The sequence below is a fragment of the Nerophis lumbriciformis genome, linkage group LG02 (genome assembly GCF_033978685.3).
Source record: "Nerophis lumbriciformis linkage group LG02, RoL_Nlum_v2.1, whole genome shotgun sequence".
Lineage (NCBI taxonomy): Eukaryota > Metazoa > Chordata > Actinopteri > Syngnathiformes > Syngnathidae > Nerophis > Nerophis lumbriciformis.
Window position 1 is genome coordinate 64906521 of NC_084549.2, and position 20980 is coordinate 64927500.

The window sequence follows — 20980 nt, forward strand, 5'->3', positions numbered from 1 at the left end:
GGTGGCAATAAATACTGATAAAGTTGAGGAATGCTCATCAAACACTTATTTGGAACATCCCACAGGTGTGCAGGCTAATTGGGAACAGGTGGGTGCCATGATTGGGTATAAAAGTAGATTCCATGAAATGCTCAGTCATTCACAAACAAGGATGGGGCGAGGGTCACCACTTTGTCGACAAATGCGTGAGAAAATTGTTGAACAGTTTAAGAAAAACCTTTCTCAAGCAGCTATTGCAAGGAATTTAGGGATTTCACCATCTACGGTCCGTAATATCATCAAAGGGTTCAGAGAATCTGGAGAAATCACTGCACGTAAGCAGCTAAGCCCGTGACCTTCGATCCCTCAGGCTGTACCGCATCAACAAGCGACATCAGTGTGTAAAGGATATCACCACGTGGGCTCAGGAACACTTCAAAAACCCACTGTCAGTAACTACAGTTGGTCGCTACATCTGTAAGTGTAAGTTAAAACTCTCCTATGCAAGGCGAAAAGCGTTTATCAACAACACCCAGAAACGCCGTCGGCTTCGCTGGGCCTGAGCTCATCTAAGATGGACTGATGCAAAGTGGAAAAGTGTTCTGTGGTCTGACGAGTCCACATTTCAAATTGTTTTTGGAAACTGTGGACGTCGTGTCCTCCGGACCAAAGAGGAAAAGAACCATCCGGATTGTTATAGGCGCAAAGTTGAAAAGCCAGCATGTGTGATGGTATGGGGGTGTATTAGTGCCCAAGACATGGGTAACTTACACATCTGTGAAGGCGCCATTAATGCTGAAAGGTACATACAGGTTTTGGAGCAACATATGTTGACATCCAAGCAACGTTACCATGGACGCCCCTGCTTATTTCAGCAAGACAATGCCAAGCCACGTGTTACATCAACGTGGCTTCATAGTAAAAGAGTGCGGGTACTAGACTGGCCTGCCTGTAGTCCAGACCTCTCTCCCATTGAAAATGTGTGGCGCATAATGAAGCCTAAAATACCACAACGGAGACCCCCGGACTGTTGAACAACTTAAGCTGTACATCAAGCAAGAATGGGAAAGAATTCCACCTGAGAAGCTTCAAAAATGTGTCTCCTCAGTTCCCAAACGTTTACTGAGTGTTGTTAAAAGGAAAGGCCATGTAACACAGTGGTGAACATGCCCTTTCCCAACTACTTTGGCACGTATTTTTAAGACTGTTTATTTGATGTCCACAATGTAACAAAGGCTGACCTTTTCACACCTCGCTGCCATTGAAGGGTAAACTAGTTCACCAAACTAAACAGAAGTGTCTGAAAGCTCCAGAACTGGACCACTTAGTGCTTCCGGATGTCATCCACCCACACAATTTTGGAAGTGTAATTAAAGGATAGTGGGGACAATAACAAAGGAAATGCTTGCTCATCAAATATCTTCAGGGTCTGTAATCAGAATGTCTTCCTGCTAATTTAAAAACTTGACACACACACACATGAATCTTTTTTACTCACTCTGTGGGAACTTTGGCGGGTTGTCGTTGACGTCCGTGAGGCTGATCTTGATCTCGGTGGTCCCCGACAGTCCACCCATGTGACCGCCCATGTCTTTGGCCTGGATGACCACGTCGTACTCCTGGCGGGCCTCGCGGTCCATGTTGGGCAGCGCCGTGCGGATGATGCCTGCGGGTGGGAGGACGCCGTCAATAAGAAGTCTTATTTCACGCTCGTCCCTGTTGTCGTTTATTAGTGACGCACTTTTGATGATGTCATAGCCTTGGTATGTTTTGTGCGTTAAAGACGCTAAAAGAAATCCAATGTTTGTGCTAAACTAGCTGGAAAATTTGTGACTAAAACAAAAAGAGACTTATAACAAAAATAATTTATTTGTAAACCCCCCCAAAAAACTTATAACCAAAAGAAAAATGTGTGACTAAAAAAAGCCATCGAAAAACAAGACTTGTACCAAAAATAAAATATGTGACTAAAATAAAAAGATGTGTTTCTAAATCAAAGATTTGTAACCAAAAAAAGACATTGTGACAAAAAAAAAAATTGCTACCAAAGTAAGTTTTTATGGCTAAAAAAAGGATTTGGAACCAAAATCAAAAGATTTGTGGCAAAGAAAAAGAATAATTGTATTAAAAAAAACAAAAAACATTTGTGACTATAAAAAAAAATACACATTTGTTACTAAAATAAAAAATTTGGAACAAAAGAAAAAATAAATTGTAAAAGAGAATTGTAACCAAAAAAAAGATGTGTTGCTTAAAAAGAAAAAAAGAAATTGCAACTAAAATAGGTTTTTATGGCTGAAAAAAAGATTTCGAACCAAAAACAGAAGATTTCGTGGCTGGAGAAAAAAAAAAGAAGAAAAAAAAAGAAAGAAAAGAAATATATATATATATATATATATATATATATATATATATATATATATATATATATATATATATATATATATATATAAAAACATACATACAAAAAGATACATATTTTTAACCAAAAAAAGATTTGTGCCGAAAATTACTTAAATAATAGATTTGGAACAAAAAAAAAAGATTTGCAACTAAAAATAAGAATTGTAACTTAAAACATTTTAATGGCTGAAAAAAGGATCTTGGACCAAAAAAAAAAGATTTGTAACCACAAAAAAAAATTTGGGGTTGAAAAAAAAAAAGATTCTGTACAAGCAAAAACATTTGTTGCTGTAAAAAGAAAATGATTTGTAACCCCCCCCCCCCCACCCCCCACAAAAAAAAAACAGAAAAAAAAAAGATTTGTTTAAAAACAAAAACAAAAGATTAATAGGGTTGGAAATGGGGAAAAAAAAGGAAAGGATATTGAAACTCAAAAGATTTGGAATCAAAAAAATATTTTTACTTAAAATTATATTGATGACAAAAAAAGATTGGCAACTACAAAAAAAGATTTGACCCAAACAGAATTTTTGTAACCAAAAAAAAAAATTGCATCTCAAAAATACGTTTTGTAACCGGAAAAAATTATATGCAACAAAAAAAAATACCGTTGTTTTTTTTGTTTGAATTTGTTTATCTGATTATAATTATTTGTTTGGTTGCAAATATTGTCTTTTTTTGTTTTTACCAAACAAAAAAGACATTTCATAAACATCAGCAGCAACTTATTCTTCATTTTCCTGTGCCTTTACTTCAATGCAACGTTGTGTATTCTTTTTTACCACACTTTCCTGTGCTGCTCAGTCAATTATCAGAGTTGGTAATAATTGCCATGCAGGTGTCGCAGGTGTGTTCTGCAATCAGGGAACTTCCCTTTGATGGCAAATCTCACCTGCGCCAAAGGTGTGAGCACATGTTTGAATCATTGTGTTTGTTGCCACGGCAACCAGGCCAGAGCTGAGCAGTGATGTGTGTGACCTGACCTCCAAAAAACATCCCTGGACAAACCTTGTAGCTTTTTTTCCCTCCAAATCAATCGACTTTTAAACAAGCGGCAGATTACTTCTCTCCGTTTCACCAAGAAGTGTTTTTGTGCATGGTTGTGTTTGTGTGACAGCATGCAGAGAGGATCATCTCCCAACCAATTAGAGATGGGAGCTTTGCTTGTGAGCCGGGCAAATAGTCAACTCTGTCGTGATTAGCTAGATTTACTCTGCGCAAATCCAACATCCAAAGTACTAAAGTAAAAACACTGGTCAAAGATCCTCTATATGACAGCGCATTTTGCAGTTTTTAAAGAACTAAAGCAAAAACACCAGTCAAAGATCCTCTATATAACAGAGGGTTTGCAGCTTTTAAAGTACTAATGTACTAAAGTACTAAAGCAAAATCACTGGTCAAAGATCCTCTATATTATAGAGAATCTTTGACCAGTGTTTTTGCTTTAGTACTTTAAAAACTGCAAACACTCTTATTATATAGAGTCTATATTTAAAAACTGCAAACCCTCTGTCATATAGAGGATCTTTGATTGGTGTTTTTGCTTTAGTACTTTAAAATCTGTCTATATAATAAGAGTGTTTGCAGTTTTTAAAGTACTAAAGCAAAACCACTGGTCAAAGGTTCTCTGTATGACAGAGTGTTCTCAGTTTTTAAAGTACTAAAGCAAAAACACCAGTCAAAGATCCTCTATATGACAGAGGGTTTGCAGTTTTTAAAGTACTAAAGCAAAACCGCTGGTCAAAGGTTCTCTGTATGACAGAGTGTTCTCAGTTTTTAAAGTACTAAAGCAAAAACACCAGTCAAAGATCCTCTATATGACAGAGGGTTTGCAGTTTTTAAAGTACTAAAGCAAAACCACTGGTCAAAGGTTCTCTGTATGACAGAGTGTTCTCAGTTTTTAAAGTACTAAAGCAAAAACACCAGTCAAAGATCCTCTATATGACAGAGGGTTTGCAGTTTTTAAAGTACTAAAGCAAAATCACTGGTCAAAGATCCTCTATATAGCAGGAGTGTTCCGCTTTTTTTAAGAACCCACTGCTAAAAATGTTAGTCAAGCATCCTCTGATAGTAGTGCTTTGCTCTTATTAACGAGAATCTACAAAAACACGAGTCAAAGACCCTTTATATGACAGAGCATTTTGCAGTTTTTAAAGAACGAAAGCAAAAACACTGGTCAAAGATCCTCTATATGACTGTTCCGCTGTTTTTAGGCACTTGTTGTAGAATATTGGTTGGGAAATGACCAAAATTCAATGGTCAAATCAATCTTAGAACCCAACATTGATTAAACGTCGTCAACAAGCATGCTGTTTCAACGTTGTATTTGTGTTGTAAAATATTGGTTCGGAAATGACTAAAATTCAATGGTCAAATCAACTTCAGAACCCAACATTGAATAACCGTCGTCAAAAATTATGTTGTTTCAACGTTGTTTTTGTGTTGTAGAATATTGGTTGGGAAATGACCAAATTTTAATGATTGAATCAACCTTAGAACCCAACATTGATTAAACGTTGTCAAAAAGCATGTTGTTTCAACGTTGTATTTGTGTTGTAAAATATTGGTTCGGAAATGACTAAAATTCAATGGTCAAATGAACTTCAGAACCCAACATTGAATAACAGTCGTCAAAAGGCATGTTGTTTCAACATTATATTTGTGTTGTAGAATATTGGTTGGGAACTGACCAAATTTCAATGGTCAAATCAACGTCAGAACCCAACATTTATTAAACATCGTCAAAAAGTATGTTGTTACGTTTGAGTTGTAGAATATTGGTTGGGAAATTACCAAATTTCAATGATTGAATCAACCTTAGAACCCAACATTGATTAAACGTCGTCAAAAAGTATGTTGTTTCAACGTTGTATTGGTGTTGTTACGTTTGAGTTGTAGAATATTGGTTGGGAAATGACCACATTTCAATGGTCAAATCTACGTTAAAACCCAACATTGATTAAACGTTGTTAAAAAGCATGTTTCAACGTTGTATTTGTGTTGTAGAATATTGGTTGGGAAATTACCAAATTTCGATGGTAAAATCAACGTCAGAACCTGACATTGATTAAACGTTGTTAAAAATTATGTTGTTTCAACGTTGTATTTGTGTTGTAGAATATTGGTTGGGAAATGATCAAATTTCAATGGTCAAATCAACTTCAGAACCCAACATTGAATAACCGTCGTCAAAAAGCATGTTGTTTCAACATGATATTTGTGTTGTAGAATATTGGTTGGGAAATTACCAAATTTCAATGGTCAAATCAACGTCAGAACCCAACATTGATTAAACGTCGTCAAAAAGTATGTTGTTATGTTTGAGTTGTAGAATATTGGTTGGGAAATGACCAAATTTCAATGATCAAATCAACCTTAGAATCCAACATTGATTAAACGTCGTCAAAAAGCATGTTGTTTCAACGTTGTATTTGTATTGTAAAATATTGGTTCAGAAATGACTAAAATTCAATGATCAAATCAACTTCAGAACCCAACATTGAATAACCGTCGTCAAAAATTATGTTGTTTCAACGTTGTATTCATGTTGTAGAATATTGGTTGGGAAATGACCAAATTTCAATGGTCAAATCAACGTCAGAACCCAACATTGATTAAACGTCGTCAAAAAGTATGTTGTTACGTTAGAGTTGTAGAATATTGGTTGGGAAATTACCAAATTTCAATGATCGAATCAACCTTAGAACCCTACGTCGTCAAAAATTATGTTGTTTCAACGTTGTATTTGTGTAGAATATTGGTTGGGAAATGACCAAATTTCAATGGTCAAATCTACGTTAAAACCCAACATTGATTAAACGTTGTTAAGAACCATGTTTCAACGTTGTATTTGTATTGTAGAATATTGGTTGGGAAATGACCAAATTTCAATGGTCAAATCAACGTCAGAACCCAACATTGATTAAACGTTGTCAAAAAGTATGTTGTTACGTTTGAGTTGTAGAATATTGGTTGGGAAATTACCAAATTTCAATGATCGAATCAACCTTAGAACCCTACGTCGTCAAAAATTATGTTGTTTCAACGTTGTATTTGTGTAGAATATTGGTTGGGAAATGACCAAATTTCAATGGTCAAATCTACGTTAAAACCCAACATTGATTAAACGTTGTTAGGAACCATATTTCAACGTTGTATTTGTATTGTAGAATATTGGTTGGGAAATGACCAAATTTCAATGGTCTGAACCCAACATTGATTAAATGTTGTCAAAAAGCATGTTGTTTCAACGTTGTATTTGTATTGTAAAATATTGGTTCAGAAATGACTAAAATTCAATGATCAAATCAACTTCAGAACCCAACATTGAATAACCGTCGTCAAAAATTATGTTGTTTCAACGTTGTATTCATGGTGTAGAATATTGGTTGGGAAATGACCAAATTTCAATGGTCAAATCAACGTCAGAACCCAACATTGATTAAACGTCGTCAAAAAGTATGTTGTTACGTTAGAGTTGTAGAATATTGGTTGGAAAATTACCAAATTTCAATGATCGAATCAACCTTAGAACCCTATGTCGTCAAAAATTATGTTGTTTCAACGTTGTATTTGTGTAGAATATTGGTTGGGAAATGACCAAATTTCAATGGTCAAATCTACGTTAAAACCCAACATTGATTAAACGTTGTTAAGAACCATGTTTCAACGTTGTATTTGTATTGTAGAATATTGGTTGGGAAATGACCAAATTTCAATGGTCAAATCAACGTCAGAACCCAACATTGATTAAACGTTGTCAAAAAGTATGTTGTTACGTTTGAGTTGTAGAATATTGGTTGGGAAATTACCAAATTTCAATGATCGAATCAACCTTAGAACCCTACGTCGTCAAAAATTATGTTGTTTCAACGTTGTATTTGTGTAGAATATTGGTTGGGAAATGACCAAATTTCAATGGTCAAATCTACGTTAAAACCCAACATTGATTAAACGTTGTTAGGAACCATGTTTCAACGTTGTATTTGTGTTGTAGAATATTGGTTGGGAAATGACCAAATTTCAATGGTCTGAACCCAACATTGATTAAATGTTGTCAAAAAGCATGTTGTTTCAACGTTGTATTTGTATTGTAAAATATTGGTTCAGAAATGACTAAAATTCAATGGTCAAATCAACTTCAGAACCCAACATTGAATAACCGTCGTCAAAAATTATGTTGTTTCAACGTTGTATTCATGGTGTAGAATATTGGTTGGGAAATGACCAAATTTCAATGGTCAAATCAACGTCAGAACCCAACATTGATTAAACGTCGTCAAAAAGTATGTTGTTACGTTAGAGTTGTAGAATATTGGTTGGGAAATTACCAAATTTCAATGATCGAATCAACCTTAGAACCCTACGTCGTCAAAAATTATGTTGTTTCAACATTGTATTTTTTTGTAGAATATTGGTTGGGAAATGACCAAATTTCAATGGTCAAATCTACGTTAAAACCCAACATTGATTAAACGTTGTTAGGAACCATGTTTCAACGTTGTATTTGTGTTGTAGAATATTGGTTGGGAAATGACCAAATTTCAATGGTCTGAACCCAACATTGATTAAACGTTGTCAAAAAGCATGTTGTTTCAACGTTGTATGTGTGTTGCTCAATGTCAGGACATAATTCAACTATTTCTCAAGGTTGTTTCAATGTCTCGTGGGAATTAACCATCCTCGGTCCTCACCTGTCTGCGGCTCCACAGAGAAGTAGGGCTGTCCCTGCAGGATGCTGTACACCAGCCGGGCGCTGTTGCCGTACGTGGGGTCGTCGGCGTCCGTGGCCGTCACCTGGATCACGGACGTACCTGCGGCACACCAGAAAAACAAGTCGGCTTCAAAGTGCGTTCGATTCCTCTCAAGCCGCTCGCGCACAACCACCGAGCCGGACTAGAGAGTCTATCGATGTCAGAAGCTCTTAGTCAGGAGACTCTGCGGGGTCTCGTCAGGGGTTTGACTCCCATCAACGTGCTCGCTAATGGTGCGGTCGTGTCCGCGTGCGGTCACGCTTCCTGTGGTCGGGTTTCCGTGACGATCGATAATTCCCGGAGAAGAGCGATGATGAGCTCCGTGGCGGACTTCATTTACACACCAGCCGGTCACATGACCAGTTTAGTTGCTTCTCTACTACGGTACCAATTTCTGGTGCCTGGGAATCGATACCGGTACCAATTTTTGCTACTTTTGTGTGTGTCGATAAAAAGTGATAGTTTTTGATTCAAAAAAAACATCTCATTATTTCTTGCAACATTTAAAAATGAGCTGATTATGATAACTGCTAACCAGTTTTTGATTTGCAATTATGACATTAAGTTGCAGTTACAGTTGCAATTCCAAGACACTAGATGGCAGTAGTGTGTAATTCATGTTGTGTTTTTTTGTTGTACACTAAGGGTGTAAAAAATTTTTTTTCACAATATAGGCGATGTTTATTTGTAATGATTCTTAATCGATTAAAAAAACTAAAATTTATTTAAAAAATGTACATATATTTCCTTTTATAATTTATTCAAATTAATTTTTTGTTGATTGTTAATGTACAGTAGAAAGGGGATCCATATGGCCCCATTCCAACGTTGACCACTGTTGCTTTGTAGAGTGGCACTTTCCATCATTTTCAGCAGACTGCTTTGCAAAAGGATTAACCCCCCATTTTATGGTGGAATGTAGTTAATCATAGAACTGGCATCCAATGAATGGAGAATCAAATCTGAATCGAATCGTAATCCCCAAGAATCGAATCGAATCATGTGTTGCCCAAAGATTCACAGTCCTACTTAATAAAGTAAGTATTTTTTAATAAATTATCGAAATGTATTTATTTATTTATTTATTTATTTATGTAGTTATGTATGTACTCATTATGTTACATTCAGAAAAAAATAGCAAAAAAATATTATTTATTTAATGAATTCTCAAATGTATTTATGCATTTTTTTATTCATGTATGTATTTATTTATTTAATCATTGTTGTGTTACATTCCAAAAAAACTTTTGCAAAATCATATATATTTTTTATAAATTCTCGAATTGTATTTATTTATTTATTTATTTATTTATTAATTGTTGTGCTACATTCCAAAAAATTATTTGCAAAAAAAAATAATGTTTTATTAAATTCTCAAATTTTTAAATGTTTTATTTGTCCATTTATTTATTAATTCATGTATTTATGTATTTATTGTTGTGTTACATTTTATAAAAACATTTTCTAAAAAATATATTTGGAATAATTTCTTATTGATTTATTTATTAATTGTTGTTACATTCCGAAAAAAGTTGGAAAAAAAAAACAATTTGCAAAAAACATTTTTTTGATCAATTCTCGAAAATTCTTTATTTATTTATGTATTTATTTGTTTGTTAATTTATTTATGTATTCATTGTTGTGTTACATTCCAAAAAATATTTGCAAAAAAATATATTTTTAATAAATTCTCGAATTGTATTTATTTATTTTTTTATTTATTCATTGTTGTGCTACATTCTACAAAAAAGTTGCCAAAAAACAATTTGCAAAAAAATTAAAAATATTTGATGTATTTATTTATTTATTTGTTTGTTTGTTTATGCATTTAATTATTTAATTACTTATGTATTCATTGTTGTGTTACAAATAGAGAACAAACAAATAGGTTAAAACTGGGGGTGTCAAAAAATAAATTTTTGAATGAATCGTGGATCCTATTTGTATTGATTCTTAATCGATTTTTTTGTATTTATTATAATTTTTTTTTTTTAGAACTGTCACCCAATATTATTCAAAAAGTATTGATTTTCTGAATCGAATCGATACCCCAATAATTGAATCAAATCGAATCGTGTGGTGCCCAAAGATTCACAGCCCTAGTTAGTAATGTAAGTAATTTTTCATCAATTCTCGAAATATATTTATTTATTTTATGTATGTATTTATTTATTTAATTATTTATTTATGTATGTATTCAATGTCATGTTAAATTCCGGAAAAAAATGGAAAAAAACATTTTCCAAAAAAATATTGTTTATTCAATCAATTCTCAAATGTATTTATTTATTTATTCATTTATTTATTTATGTATTCATTGTTTTGTTACTTTCCACAAAAAATTTGCAATATTTTTAATCAATTTTCTAATTGTATTTATTTATTTATTCATTGTTGTGCTACATTCAGAAAAAAAGTTGCAAAAAAAAAAAAACAATTTGCAAAAAAAAAAAGATCAATTCTTGAAAATTATTTATTTGTTTGTTTGTTTATTTAGTTATGTATTTATTTATTTACGTATTCATTGTTGTGTTACAAATAGAGAACAAACAAATAGGTCAAAATTAGTGCTGTCAAAAATTTTTTTTTTTAAGTATCGATTTTTTTGTATTTTTGTATTTTTTATATTTTTTTAGAACTAGCACCCAATATTATTAAAAAAGTGTTGATGTTGAATCGATAATTGTTTCTGAATCGAATCGTGACCCCCAAGATATCGAATCGAATCGTGTGGTGCCCAAAGATTCACAGCGAAAAGGGCTAGGATTAAATAAGCTCTGCTTCTTCCTACTCCTTTTCGGACATGCCGTAATGAAACTACTGTAAACGTGAGATGTATTGCATTGTAATTGTATGCACGTTAAAAATAAACTGACACCAACTCTTCAAAAAGAATCGATTCATCCAGATTCTGAATCGATTCTTTTTCGAGCAGCCCTAATGAACTTACTGCTAGTTGCTAACTAATGAACATAATGAAGTATCAGCCAGAGGGATCGGTTTTTGTGATCGCCATCGAAAGTTATTGGTCGATCACGCACTTTCTCACGGAAACGGAGCGCCACGGATGGTTGGCGGATGGACGGACTCACCGACGTTGGACATCTCGGGCACCCGGGCGTAGTAGGGCCCGTGGAGGAACTCCGGGGGGTTGTCGTTGATGTCCTGCACCTTGACGATGAACTCGGAGGGCGGCTCCAGAGGCTTGTTGGTGTCCCGGTCCACCGCCTGCGCCGTCAGCGTGTACTGCGCCTGCTCCTCACGGTCCAGCGTCTTGGTGGCGTGGATGTTGCCCGTCTTGTCGTCGATCACAAAGATGGTGCCGGCGCCCTCGCCGGACAGGATGTACTTGATGTTGCCCACGCCCGAGTCCACGTCGGAGTGGAGCTGGAGGGACGGGGACAAGTCACAAAACTCATACACATTCCACAAGGCAGAAGCGTATTAGAAAGTATCCAGTAACAAGCGTGTCCGCATCATTCAATTTGCTCCGTTATGAGCTTAACTTCATAAATTACTATGCAATTACCACTTCAATTTAAAGACAGAGGGTTTCTTTAAAAACTCACCCTGCCAACCAGAACCGGGTCGGGTCCCGTGTACTCCTCGATGACGAAAAACTGATTCCAGACCCAACCTCGTTTGGACCTGTGCAGAACCTGACCCTCCTTGCCCACCCTCGGTCTGTGTCTGTGCAGCGACATGTGACCTATACACACACACACACACACACACACACACACACACACACACACACACACACACACACACACACACACACACACACAAGGATTCAGGTCACTTTACATACAGTAGAATAAGTCTAAATAATCATAAAATTAGTCATAAATTAAATCAAATTATAATCATTAAATAAAACCATAACAAAATCTAATTAGTCATAAAATAGTCATGAATTAAATCAAATTAAAATTAAAAAATCAAATCATAAAAAAATCTAAATAATCATGACTTTAGTCATAAATTAAATCAAATTAAAATAATGAAATAAAATCATCATAACAAATCTCATCATAATAATAGTCATAAATTAAATCAAATTAAAATCATAAAATAGAACCATGAACCATCTAATTAATCATAAACATGGTCATGAATTAAATCAAATTAAAATCACAAAATATAACCATAAACTAAATAATCATTAAAAATTAAATCGAATTAAAATAAAATAAAATCACCATAACAATTCTAAATAATCACAGAAATAATCATAAATTGAATCAAATTAAAATCATAAAATAAAACTATAAAAAAATCTAAGTAATCATAGAATAGTCATGAATTAAATCAAATTAAAACAAAAAATTATAATCATAAAAAATAAAAATAATCATGACAATAGTCATAAATGAAATAAAATTAAAAAAAACTAAATAAAATCATCATAAAAAATCTAATCATAAAACTAGTCATGAATTAAATCAAATTAAAATCATAAAATATAATCATAAAAAAATATAATCATAAAAATAGTCATAAATTAAATCAATTTAAAATGAAATAAAGTCGTCATAAAAAAAAAAAATCATAATAGTTATAAATTAAATAAAATTAAGAACACAAAGTACAATCATTATCAAATCTAAATCATAAAAATAATAATAAATAAAATTAAAATAAAAAAATAAATATATTAAAAAAATTACATATTTCAAATTAAAATTAAAGTGTGGATAAATACATTCAGTTGTCACATGCACAATTAAATAACATGTAGTAAATAAATATTTTGTATGGTCAATAAAATTAAAAACTACTGTAATTTTATGGTATTTTTTGTTTTACCCTAAAATCAACAGATTTTCCTTTTGCAGTTTACAGTTAAACCACGCGAGTTTGTGAGGTCAGAGGTCACTGATGATGGTTCTTCCACACCAAACCCCTCCAAGCAAGCCAGAAAAGCGTCCAGCAGGTCTGGCTCAGAGGAAGAGGTGTGGACCACTCTAACGCTTCTGTTCCAGTCTCCAGGAGGTTCCTACCTGCGTGTCTGTGCGAGCGACGGCCGACGGACGCGTCCGCTCTCCGGCTGCCTGACGCCAGACTACACAGAGCGCAGAGCCCCGCGAGCAGGACAAAGACCCTCAGCAGCCCCACGCCTCGCCTCTTCGTCGTCATCGTCATCGTCGTCCGGTCCGACCTGGGCAACCTCGCGCTTGGATGTGGCCCCCGCCCGACCACTTCGGGGTGACTTCCTGTTTGGTGAAGGGAACGCGCTACTTCCTCAGCATGTGACCCGACCTTCTTCTTCTAGTCTCGTCAGTCTGCAAGAAAGCACATTGCGATTTATGTTTTAATTACATGTAACCAAAGGAAGTGTGAGCCTCGTTATGCAGCTCTAATTAGCCTGTCAGTCAACTCGTTAGCTGCAAGGCGATGTTGAATTATTGTCAAAAGACAATATCATCGCTCAAAAAACACACAACTATGACCTGTTTTAACAACACGGCGCCTGCAGCGCCCCCGGTGGACACATGTGGAATGACGTCTTTTATGTCACTACCGCTAATTGAAAACAATGCTTTAAAAAGTAATTAAGTATAGTTACAGGTTAATTTGCCAAACAAAATAAGTAATTGAATTACTAACGGAATTACTCTTTAATAAATGTAATTGGTGAAATTAATTGTGTTAATTAAAAAAAAAAAAGGACATTATGGTATGTTGATGCTAAATCCGTTGATTTTACAGTTGATAACTGTTTTTGCTTCCGGTAAATTACTGTGAAAAAACTGATATATTGTTAATCTGTTTACAAAAAATATATATATATATATATATATACAAATTACGGTAAAATACCGGCAGCTGTGTTTGCCAGGAATTCACCATAAAACAAATTAGGGCCGATTTTTAGCATTGCCAATTCTGAAGTGCCCGGGAATCGAACCCAGAACATTTCCACTGTGAAGCACGAGCCCTATCCACTGCACTGCACCAACATATCTAGTATGTGCAAAATGCCTGTGTTTTTGACACATTATGAGCGGGACATGAACATTTTTGTACAACCTTTCACTGGACAACTCAGTGCTGTTGACAATTAGCCTTAAATGCTCCGTATTTGGTACTCAGTGGCCTAGTGGTTAGAGTGTCCGCCCTGAGATCGGTAGATTGTGAGTTCAAACCCCGGCCGAGTCATACCAAAGACTATAAAAATGGGACCCATTACCTCCCTGCTTGGCACTCAGCATCAAAGGTTGGAATTGGGGGTTAAATCACCTCCCAGGGGGTGAACAAGGGGATGGGTCAAATGCAGAGGACAAATTTCACTACACTTAGTGTGTGTGTGACAATCATTGGTACTTTAACTTTAACTTTAATTTGCAAGCAGTTCCCACACACTTAAACACGCTGCCTGATGCGATGTCTGAAACCACTTGGCACAAAAATATAACAAAACATGTTGTTAGCCAAAAGGAAACCAGGCAAACGCTTTAACACAAACCCCTAAAACAACTGAGGTATGCTGTAAATTTAAATGTGAAATCTGCAAAATATTTAATTTAGACAGAAAAATACCGACAATTTTAGAGTGCTTGTGACATTACGGTATTTGCAAATAAAATGTACAATTTGTTGTTATTTTCACAGCAAAGTTGTGTTTTCTACGTATTTTAACCATCGTCATTTCGGCTATCTACTGATTCTTGGTTTGCAGGAATCCACTGCATTTACGACTGTGATTAACTATTTTTGAGTTTACTGTTGCTACCCAACAATTTTTTACAGTGTCGTTTTCACCGCCAGGCTCCACCCACTGGGAGTGGTTACAAACAAGTAATCTGGCCCATCTGGCACTTCAGAGCGTCATCATCATCAGTTGTACCAATTACGGTCAAGATCTGGATTTTTGGAGCCGAGTTATGAATGTTGAACGTTTTGCGGCGGACCATCAGATCTGAGTTTGGCGTGATGCCACGCCCACATCCTATGGCGTGGGCAAAATTCCTCCGCAATTGATCATCGTCTTACTGTTTGGTATATATCTTTTTAAATGCGGGTCATTTGGTCAAAGGAGGAGTTGGTTAGACTACGATGTCTGTTTTTGGCCTAAAAATGGCCGATGGAAACCAAGACCTGTTTTATTTCAAATATGATGGGATGGTAAATATTTATCTACCTTTGTATGTGCCATTACTAACTGCAATATTACTGTGAAAAGCACTTGTCCGCATGACTCACTCATTCTGAGTATCACTTCTACTTTATGGTTAACAGTGCACTATTGTCTAACGCTCGGAATATTTTCACTCGGTGGTGTTAGCGCTAGTAAATAAATACATTGTATGTGCTTCGTCGGCTGTAGTCTCCTTGTCCACAAACTTGTCACTTCAATCATTGATTCGTTATTCCCACGTAGTAGTAGTAGTGTATGTATGCGTGTGTGTTGTTTGCTGTGTGATGTTGCCCTCCTACTTCTTAACATCACGTCCATTTTAGTGTGGTTCTGGTTGTTGTTTTCTCCGGTAAAAAGTTACTTCCTGTGTTGACGCTGTCATGTTGACATACAACCACATTACATCCAACGTATCGGCACGACTTTGTGCCGTACATTAAAGTAACTAATTAGATTACTTGTTAAAAGTAAAAATAACGGCGTTATCCCGAGTATTAGTATTTTCTAACGTGGGACAATTTATTAGGTACCCCGAGAAATCCTAACCCTTCACTGGCCACTTCATTAGGTACACACTCGAATGGGATCGGATGTAAAAAATGTTGACTTTACAAATATAAAGCAAATATTCCTCATATTTTTATTAGTATATTAAGTTGACATTTTATGATACCTCCCAAGAATATATGGTCAATAAGAAAGCATGAAGGAGGCAATAAATTACATAAAAATATGTTTTATCTGGGTTTTATCCACAAGCAAGTCACTCAACTTGTTCAAATGTATTTTCTTACGTTTATTTTCCCAATATGCAGTGGCATTTCTTTACGGGAGACATTTCTGTTCCCTATCATATTATTTGTAATTGTTCGATGTTATTGTCATTATTATTGTAACCGAGTGTTTATATATGTCGCCTATACTGTATCAAACTACAACATAACAAACACGGAGGCTCCAGTTTTACACGAGGACCCTGTTATTTTCTTTCTTTCAAAACCTCCGCTCCACTACAACGTGTCACCACTTCCGCTCTTAGCGCCTTCAAAATAACAGCTCAAGGCATATATAGTGTATAACACAGGGGTCTCAAACTCAATTTACCTGGGGGCCACTGGATGCAGAAACTGGGTGAGGCTGGGCCGCAAGAAAAGATTTCTTAAAAAAAATCTAACATGCACTTTTTAATGAATTCACCTTCTTTGAATGGCTTTCCCACCCTAGCAACCATCTCACTCACCATGTAGCTATCTTTGACTGCTGCATCGCTCTTTTCGGTTGCTTTCTTGAAGAAATCTTGTTGCCTCAGTAGACTGGTTTTAAAATTTGCAACCCGGTTCACTCTCTCATCTCCCTGGTATTTTGCATACTCCTCAGCATGTCTAGTTGTATAATGACGTTTCAAATTGTATTCCTTGTGCACCGCAACTTTCTCTGTGCAAATAAGACACGTCGGGGTGCCCCTGTGCTCAACAAAGTAATATTGCATCTCCTACTTTTCCTGGAATTGTCTTTGCTCATCACTAACCTTTCTCTTCACTGCAGGCTTTGAAAAGTACATGTTTGGGGTTGTGGAGGTGTAGTTGAGGTGTGGGGGGGCGGGATGGGGAGAGTTGGGTGGGGCGGGATTTGGTGGTAGCAGGGGTGTATATTGTAGCCCGGAAGAGTTAGGGCTACAAGGGATTCTGGGTATTTGTTCTGTTGTGTTTATGTTGTGTTACAGTGCGGATGTGTTTGTCATTCTTTTTTGATGTGGGTTCACAGTGTGGCGCATATTTGTAACAGTGTTAAAGTTGTTTATACGGCCACCCTCAGTGTGACCTGTATGTCTGTTGATCAAGTATGTCTTGCAGTCACTTATGTGTGTCTGCAGAAGCCGCATATATTATGTGACTGGGCCGGCACACTGTTTGTATGGCGAAAAAGCGGACGCGACGACAGGTTGTAGAGGACGCTAAAGGCAGTGCCATCACGGCACGCCCTTAATAATGTTGTCCGGGTGAACATCGGGAGAATGGTTCCCCTGGGAGATTTTCGGGAGGGGCACTGAAATTCGGGAGTCTCCCGGAAAAATCGGGAGGGTTGGCAAGTATGCTCGCGGGCCGCACTAACATTAAACTTTCATATTAAGGTGGGGGCCGCAAAATAACGTCTTTCGGGCCGCAATTAGCCCGCGGGCCGCGTGTCTGAGACCCCTGGTATAACAGCTTATAGCAGGAACTTAACACATACTTGCCAACCTTGAGACCTCCGATTTCGGGAGGTGGGGGGTGGGGGGCGTGGTCAGGGGCGTGGTTGGGGGCGTGGTTAAGATATATATATATATATATATATATATAAGAAATACTTGACTTTCAGTGGATTCTAGCTATATATATATATATATATATATATATATATATAAATAAAAAAATAAAAAAATAAATAAATAAAATAAATACTTGAATTTCAGTGTTCATTTATTTACACATTTACACACACATAACACTCATCTACGCATTGTTGAGTTAAGGGTTGAATTGTCCATCCTTGTTCTATTCTCTGTCATTATTTCAGAACACACACATTATACAAATATACATTATAAAATCAATAAGAAAACGGGAGCTCTAATTTGGGAGTCTGAATTAGGATCAGAAGTTCCTATATAAACATTGCGCACTCACTTTGCCTTTTTGTATTGATTACTGCAGCTGTGCACTGGATTCATTCACAAATACAAACTACAACTCACAAACACTTTAGAGTTAGGCTCCACCATCAGAATGTGTACTTAAACTTATAAAGATCACATGGATATTATTCAGTGAGTTGATTCACCAAAACTAACCTGTTATACAGGAGGAAAAAGCACACAGGACGTTTCAATTGTTCACAGACTGGTCGCGCTCATCAGAATGACAAGACACTTCCGGTCTGCAGGTGATAGCATTCAATTGGGAAGAAACGCCCTACTGCCCCCTACTGACCAATGTGAATACTGATAAATGTGTAATGACAGCTCCAAAAACGAATTCAAACCACAAAATAAAATAAATAAATCAACACAAAAATGTGACACATTATGGGTGGGTCACATATGCATGTACAGTAGATGGCAGTATTGTCCTGTTTAAAAGTGTCACAACATTGCTGTTTACGGCAGACGAACTGCTTTACGGGGGACGAAAACTTGACTGCTGTTGTTGTGTGTTGTTACCGCGCTGGGAGGACGTTAATGAAACTGCCTAACAATAAACCCACATAAGAAACCAAGAACTCGCCCTCGATCATTAGCTGTTTATATGGTGTGAAAGCGGACGTGAGAACAGGCTGTCAACAGTCACTCAGGTCCGCATGGAGCTGGAGGGGGCGTGGCCTCCAGCTCCGCCTGAATTTCGAGAGATTTTCAGGAGAAAATTTGTCCCGGGAGGTTTTCGGGAGAGGCGCTGAATTTCGGGAGTCTCCCGGAAAATCCGGGAGGGTTGGCAAGTATGACTTAACATCACAAAGAGGCAAGCTCATAAAAATAGGTTACATAATTTAGTTCATGCTGTGCGTGATATGAACATGTAATACAAGTACATTGGAATAAACTTGTTGCATTTGACAAGTTAATTTTGATTTCATGGTTTTTTTCACCCAAAAAATGTAACTATAGTATAACAAAATTGGTTAAAAACAACGCTGGGGAGTTAATGTGTTGTAATTCTCCTTGTAGACACTAGTGGGCGCTGCAATGGGCTGTGTTGGCCAATCAGAGCCATTATTAGCAGGTGGTCACGTGACAACCCAGAAGTGAACACAGAAGTAGCAGTCCACGACATTGCTGTTGTTGTTTTTTAAACATTTACTCAAAAACAAGCTAGAAGGCTGAATTTATTTCGAAAAAGGGGACTGGTGGAGTGTCATTTCATGCAACGGTGGATTGTGACGTAAGTTCGAACGTCTTTTTTACCGTCTTTGGTGCGTCCATATGTGTGCCTAATGTTCAATAACGCGCCAGCTGCCCCCCTCCGGGTGTTGATTGGCTGCTGCTTGGTCACATGACCAGCCAAGCAGGAAGCTGACAGTTAATCCCACACGGCCTCATCAAGTGGCTAATTATCCCGCGCACTTGATTGATGGCACTTGTCTGCTAACCTCTGAAAGGAGAACAATCTTCATATTTGGTTTATTTTTGTTTGAACTGGGAATAAGGAAAACTGTTTCCAAGTTGCCTCAAAGACAAGGTTGAAGCACTTTGAAGGTAGTTTTTTTTCATCATTTTCCATCATCACAGAGTAGTAATAGTAGGCAGGCAGTGTTTAAATGAGGCTCATTAGGAATATTGTATCACCTTGGAAGAAAGCTACTATAAAAGAGAATAAATGATCACAACATGCTTGGTGGTGTAATGAATTCATGAATGCACTCATTTATCTTCGACTGAACTCTATTTTTCTCTCATTCATTAAGAAAAAGCCACGACATTAAGATTTTATTAGGAATTACAGAGAGATTTACTTTGTTGTACATAATCATGCGCATAGATCTCTGTGCTGTATGCAGTATTATGTGAGGACAGCTATTATACTGTTCTTTTTGTGTATGTAGCTTTTTTATCCAACAAAGCAAAATATTTGCAAACAAAAAAAATATTTCAAATATTTTCAAACCAAAAACATTTTAGTTGCAAAATTAATATATATATTTTTTATTGTTAAATTTATTTTTTTATGGTTACTAATGTTTTTTTTTTGTTTAATCTTTTTTGGTTGAAATATTTTTGGGTCAAAAATCTTTTTTGTAAAATGTTTTTGTTGTAATTTTTTTTGTTTTAGTTGCAAATCGTTTTTTGGTTACAAATAGTTTTGTTAAAAATAATTTTTGTTGTAGATATTTTAGTTTTTTGGTTAGAAATCGTTTTTGTTAAATCTTTTTCTTGTACATTTTTTTTTTTGTTGTAAATCGTCTTCTTTGGGTTACTATTTTTTTTTTTTAAGTTGTGTTAGCCCTGTGATGAGATGGCGACTTGTCCAGGGTGTACCCCGCCTTCCGCCCGAATGCAGCTGAGATAGGCTCCAGCACCCCCCGCGACCCCAAAAAGAGACAAGCGGTAGAAAATGGATGGATGAAAGTTGAAACATTTTTTGTTTTCGATGCAACCCAATTTTCTTTCTTACAAATCATTTTTTGTAGTTACAAATTGTTTTTCTTTGGTCACCATTTTTTTATGGTTACAAATTGTTTGTCTTTTGTAAAATCTTTTCTGTTGTAAATAGTTTTTTTTTGGAGGTTTCAATTACTTTTTTTTTTTTTTTTTTGTAAATTTTTTTTTGGTTACAAGTTTTTTTTTAAAAGTTGTAAACAAAAATTATATTAGATGCAAACCACTTTTGCTTACAAATCGATTTTTTTGTAGTTACAAAAAACTTTTCTTTGGTCACAAATAATTTTTTTTGGTTACAAAAAATATTTTTGTTGTATATTGTTTTTTGTTTACTTTCTTTTTTTTTAATTAAAACTGTTTTTAAGTTGCAGTTTTTTGTTTTGTTGCCAATCGTTTTTGTCTACAAATTGTTTTGTTTTGTTAAACCTTTTTTCAATTTTTTTTTGTTACAAATAGTTTTATTTTGCTAAATGTTAAAAAATAAAATAATTGACAAATAATTTTATTTTGCTTAAAAAAAATGTTTTAAGTTGCAAATATATATATTTTTTCTGCAAATAATTTCTCTGGGTT

The 20980-nt window shown here is 35.7% G+C and overlaps 1 protein-coding gene across 1 annotated transcript in view; it reads right to left on the minus strand.

Annotated features, from left to right (window-relative positions):
- The window catches only part of cdh11 (cadherin 11, type 2, OB-cadherin (osteoblast)), a 172977-nt gene that overhangs the window by 39210 nt on the left and 112787 nt on the right, over positions 1–20980 (minus strand). The window contains exons 3-7 of the mRNA XM_061966574.2: positions 13139–13420; positions 11705–11844; positions 11228–11522; positions 8076–8195; positions 1478–1645 (exon numbers count right to left, since the gene is read on the minus strand). Of these exons, the coding sequence (XP_061822558.1) occupies positions 1478–1645; positions 8076–8195; positions 11228–11522; positions 11705–11844; positions 13139–13280 (865 nt within the window). The 5' untranslated portion in view covers positions 13281–13420. The remainder of the gene's footprint in view (positions 1–1477; positions 1646–8075; positions 8196–11227; positions 11523–11704; positions 11845–13138; positions 13421–20980) is intronic.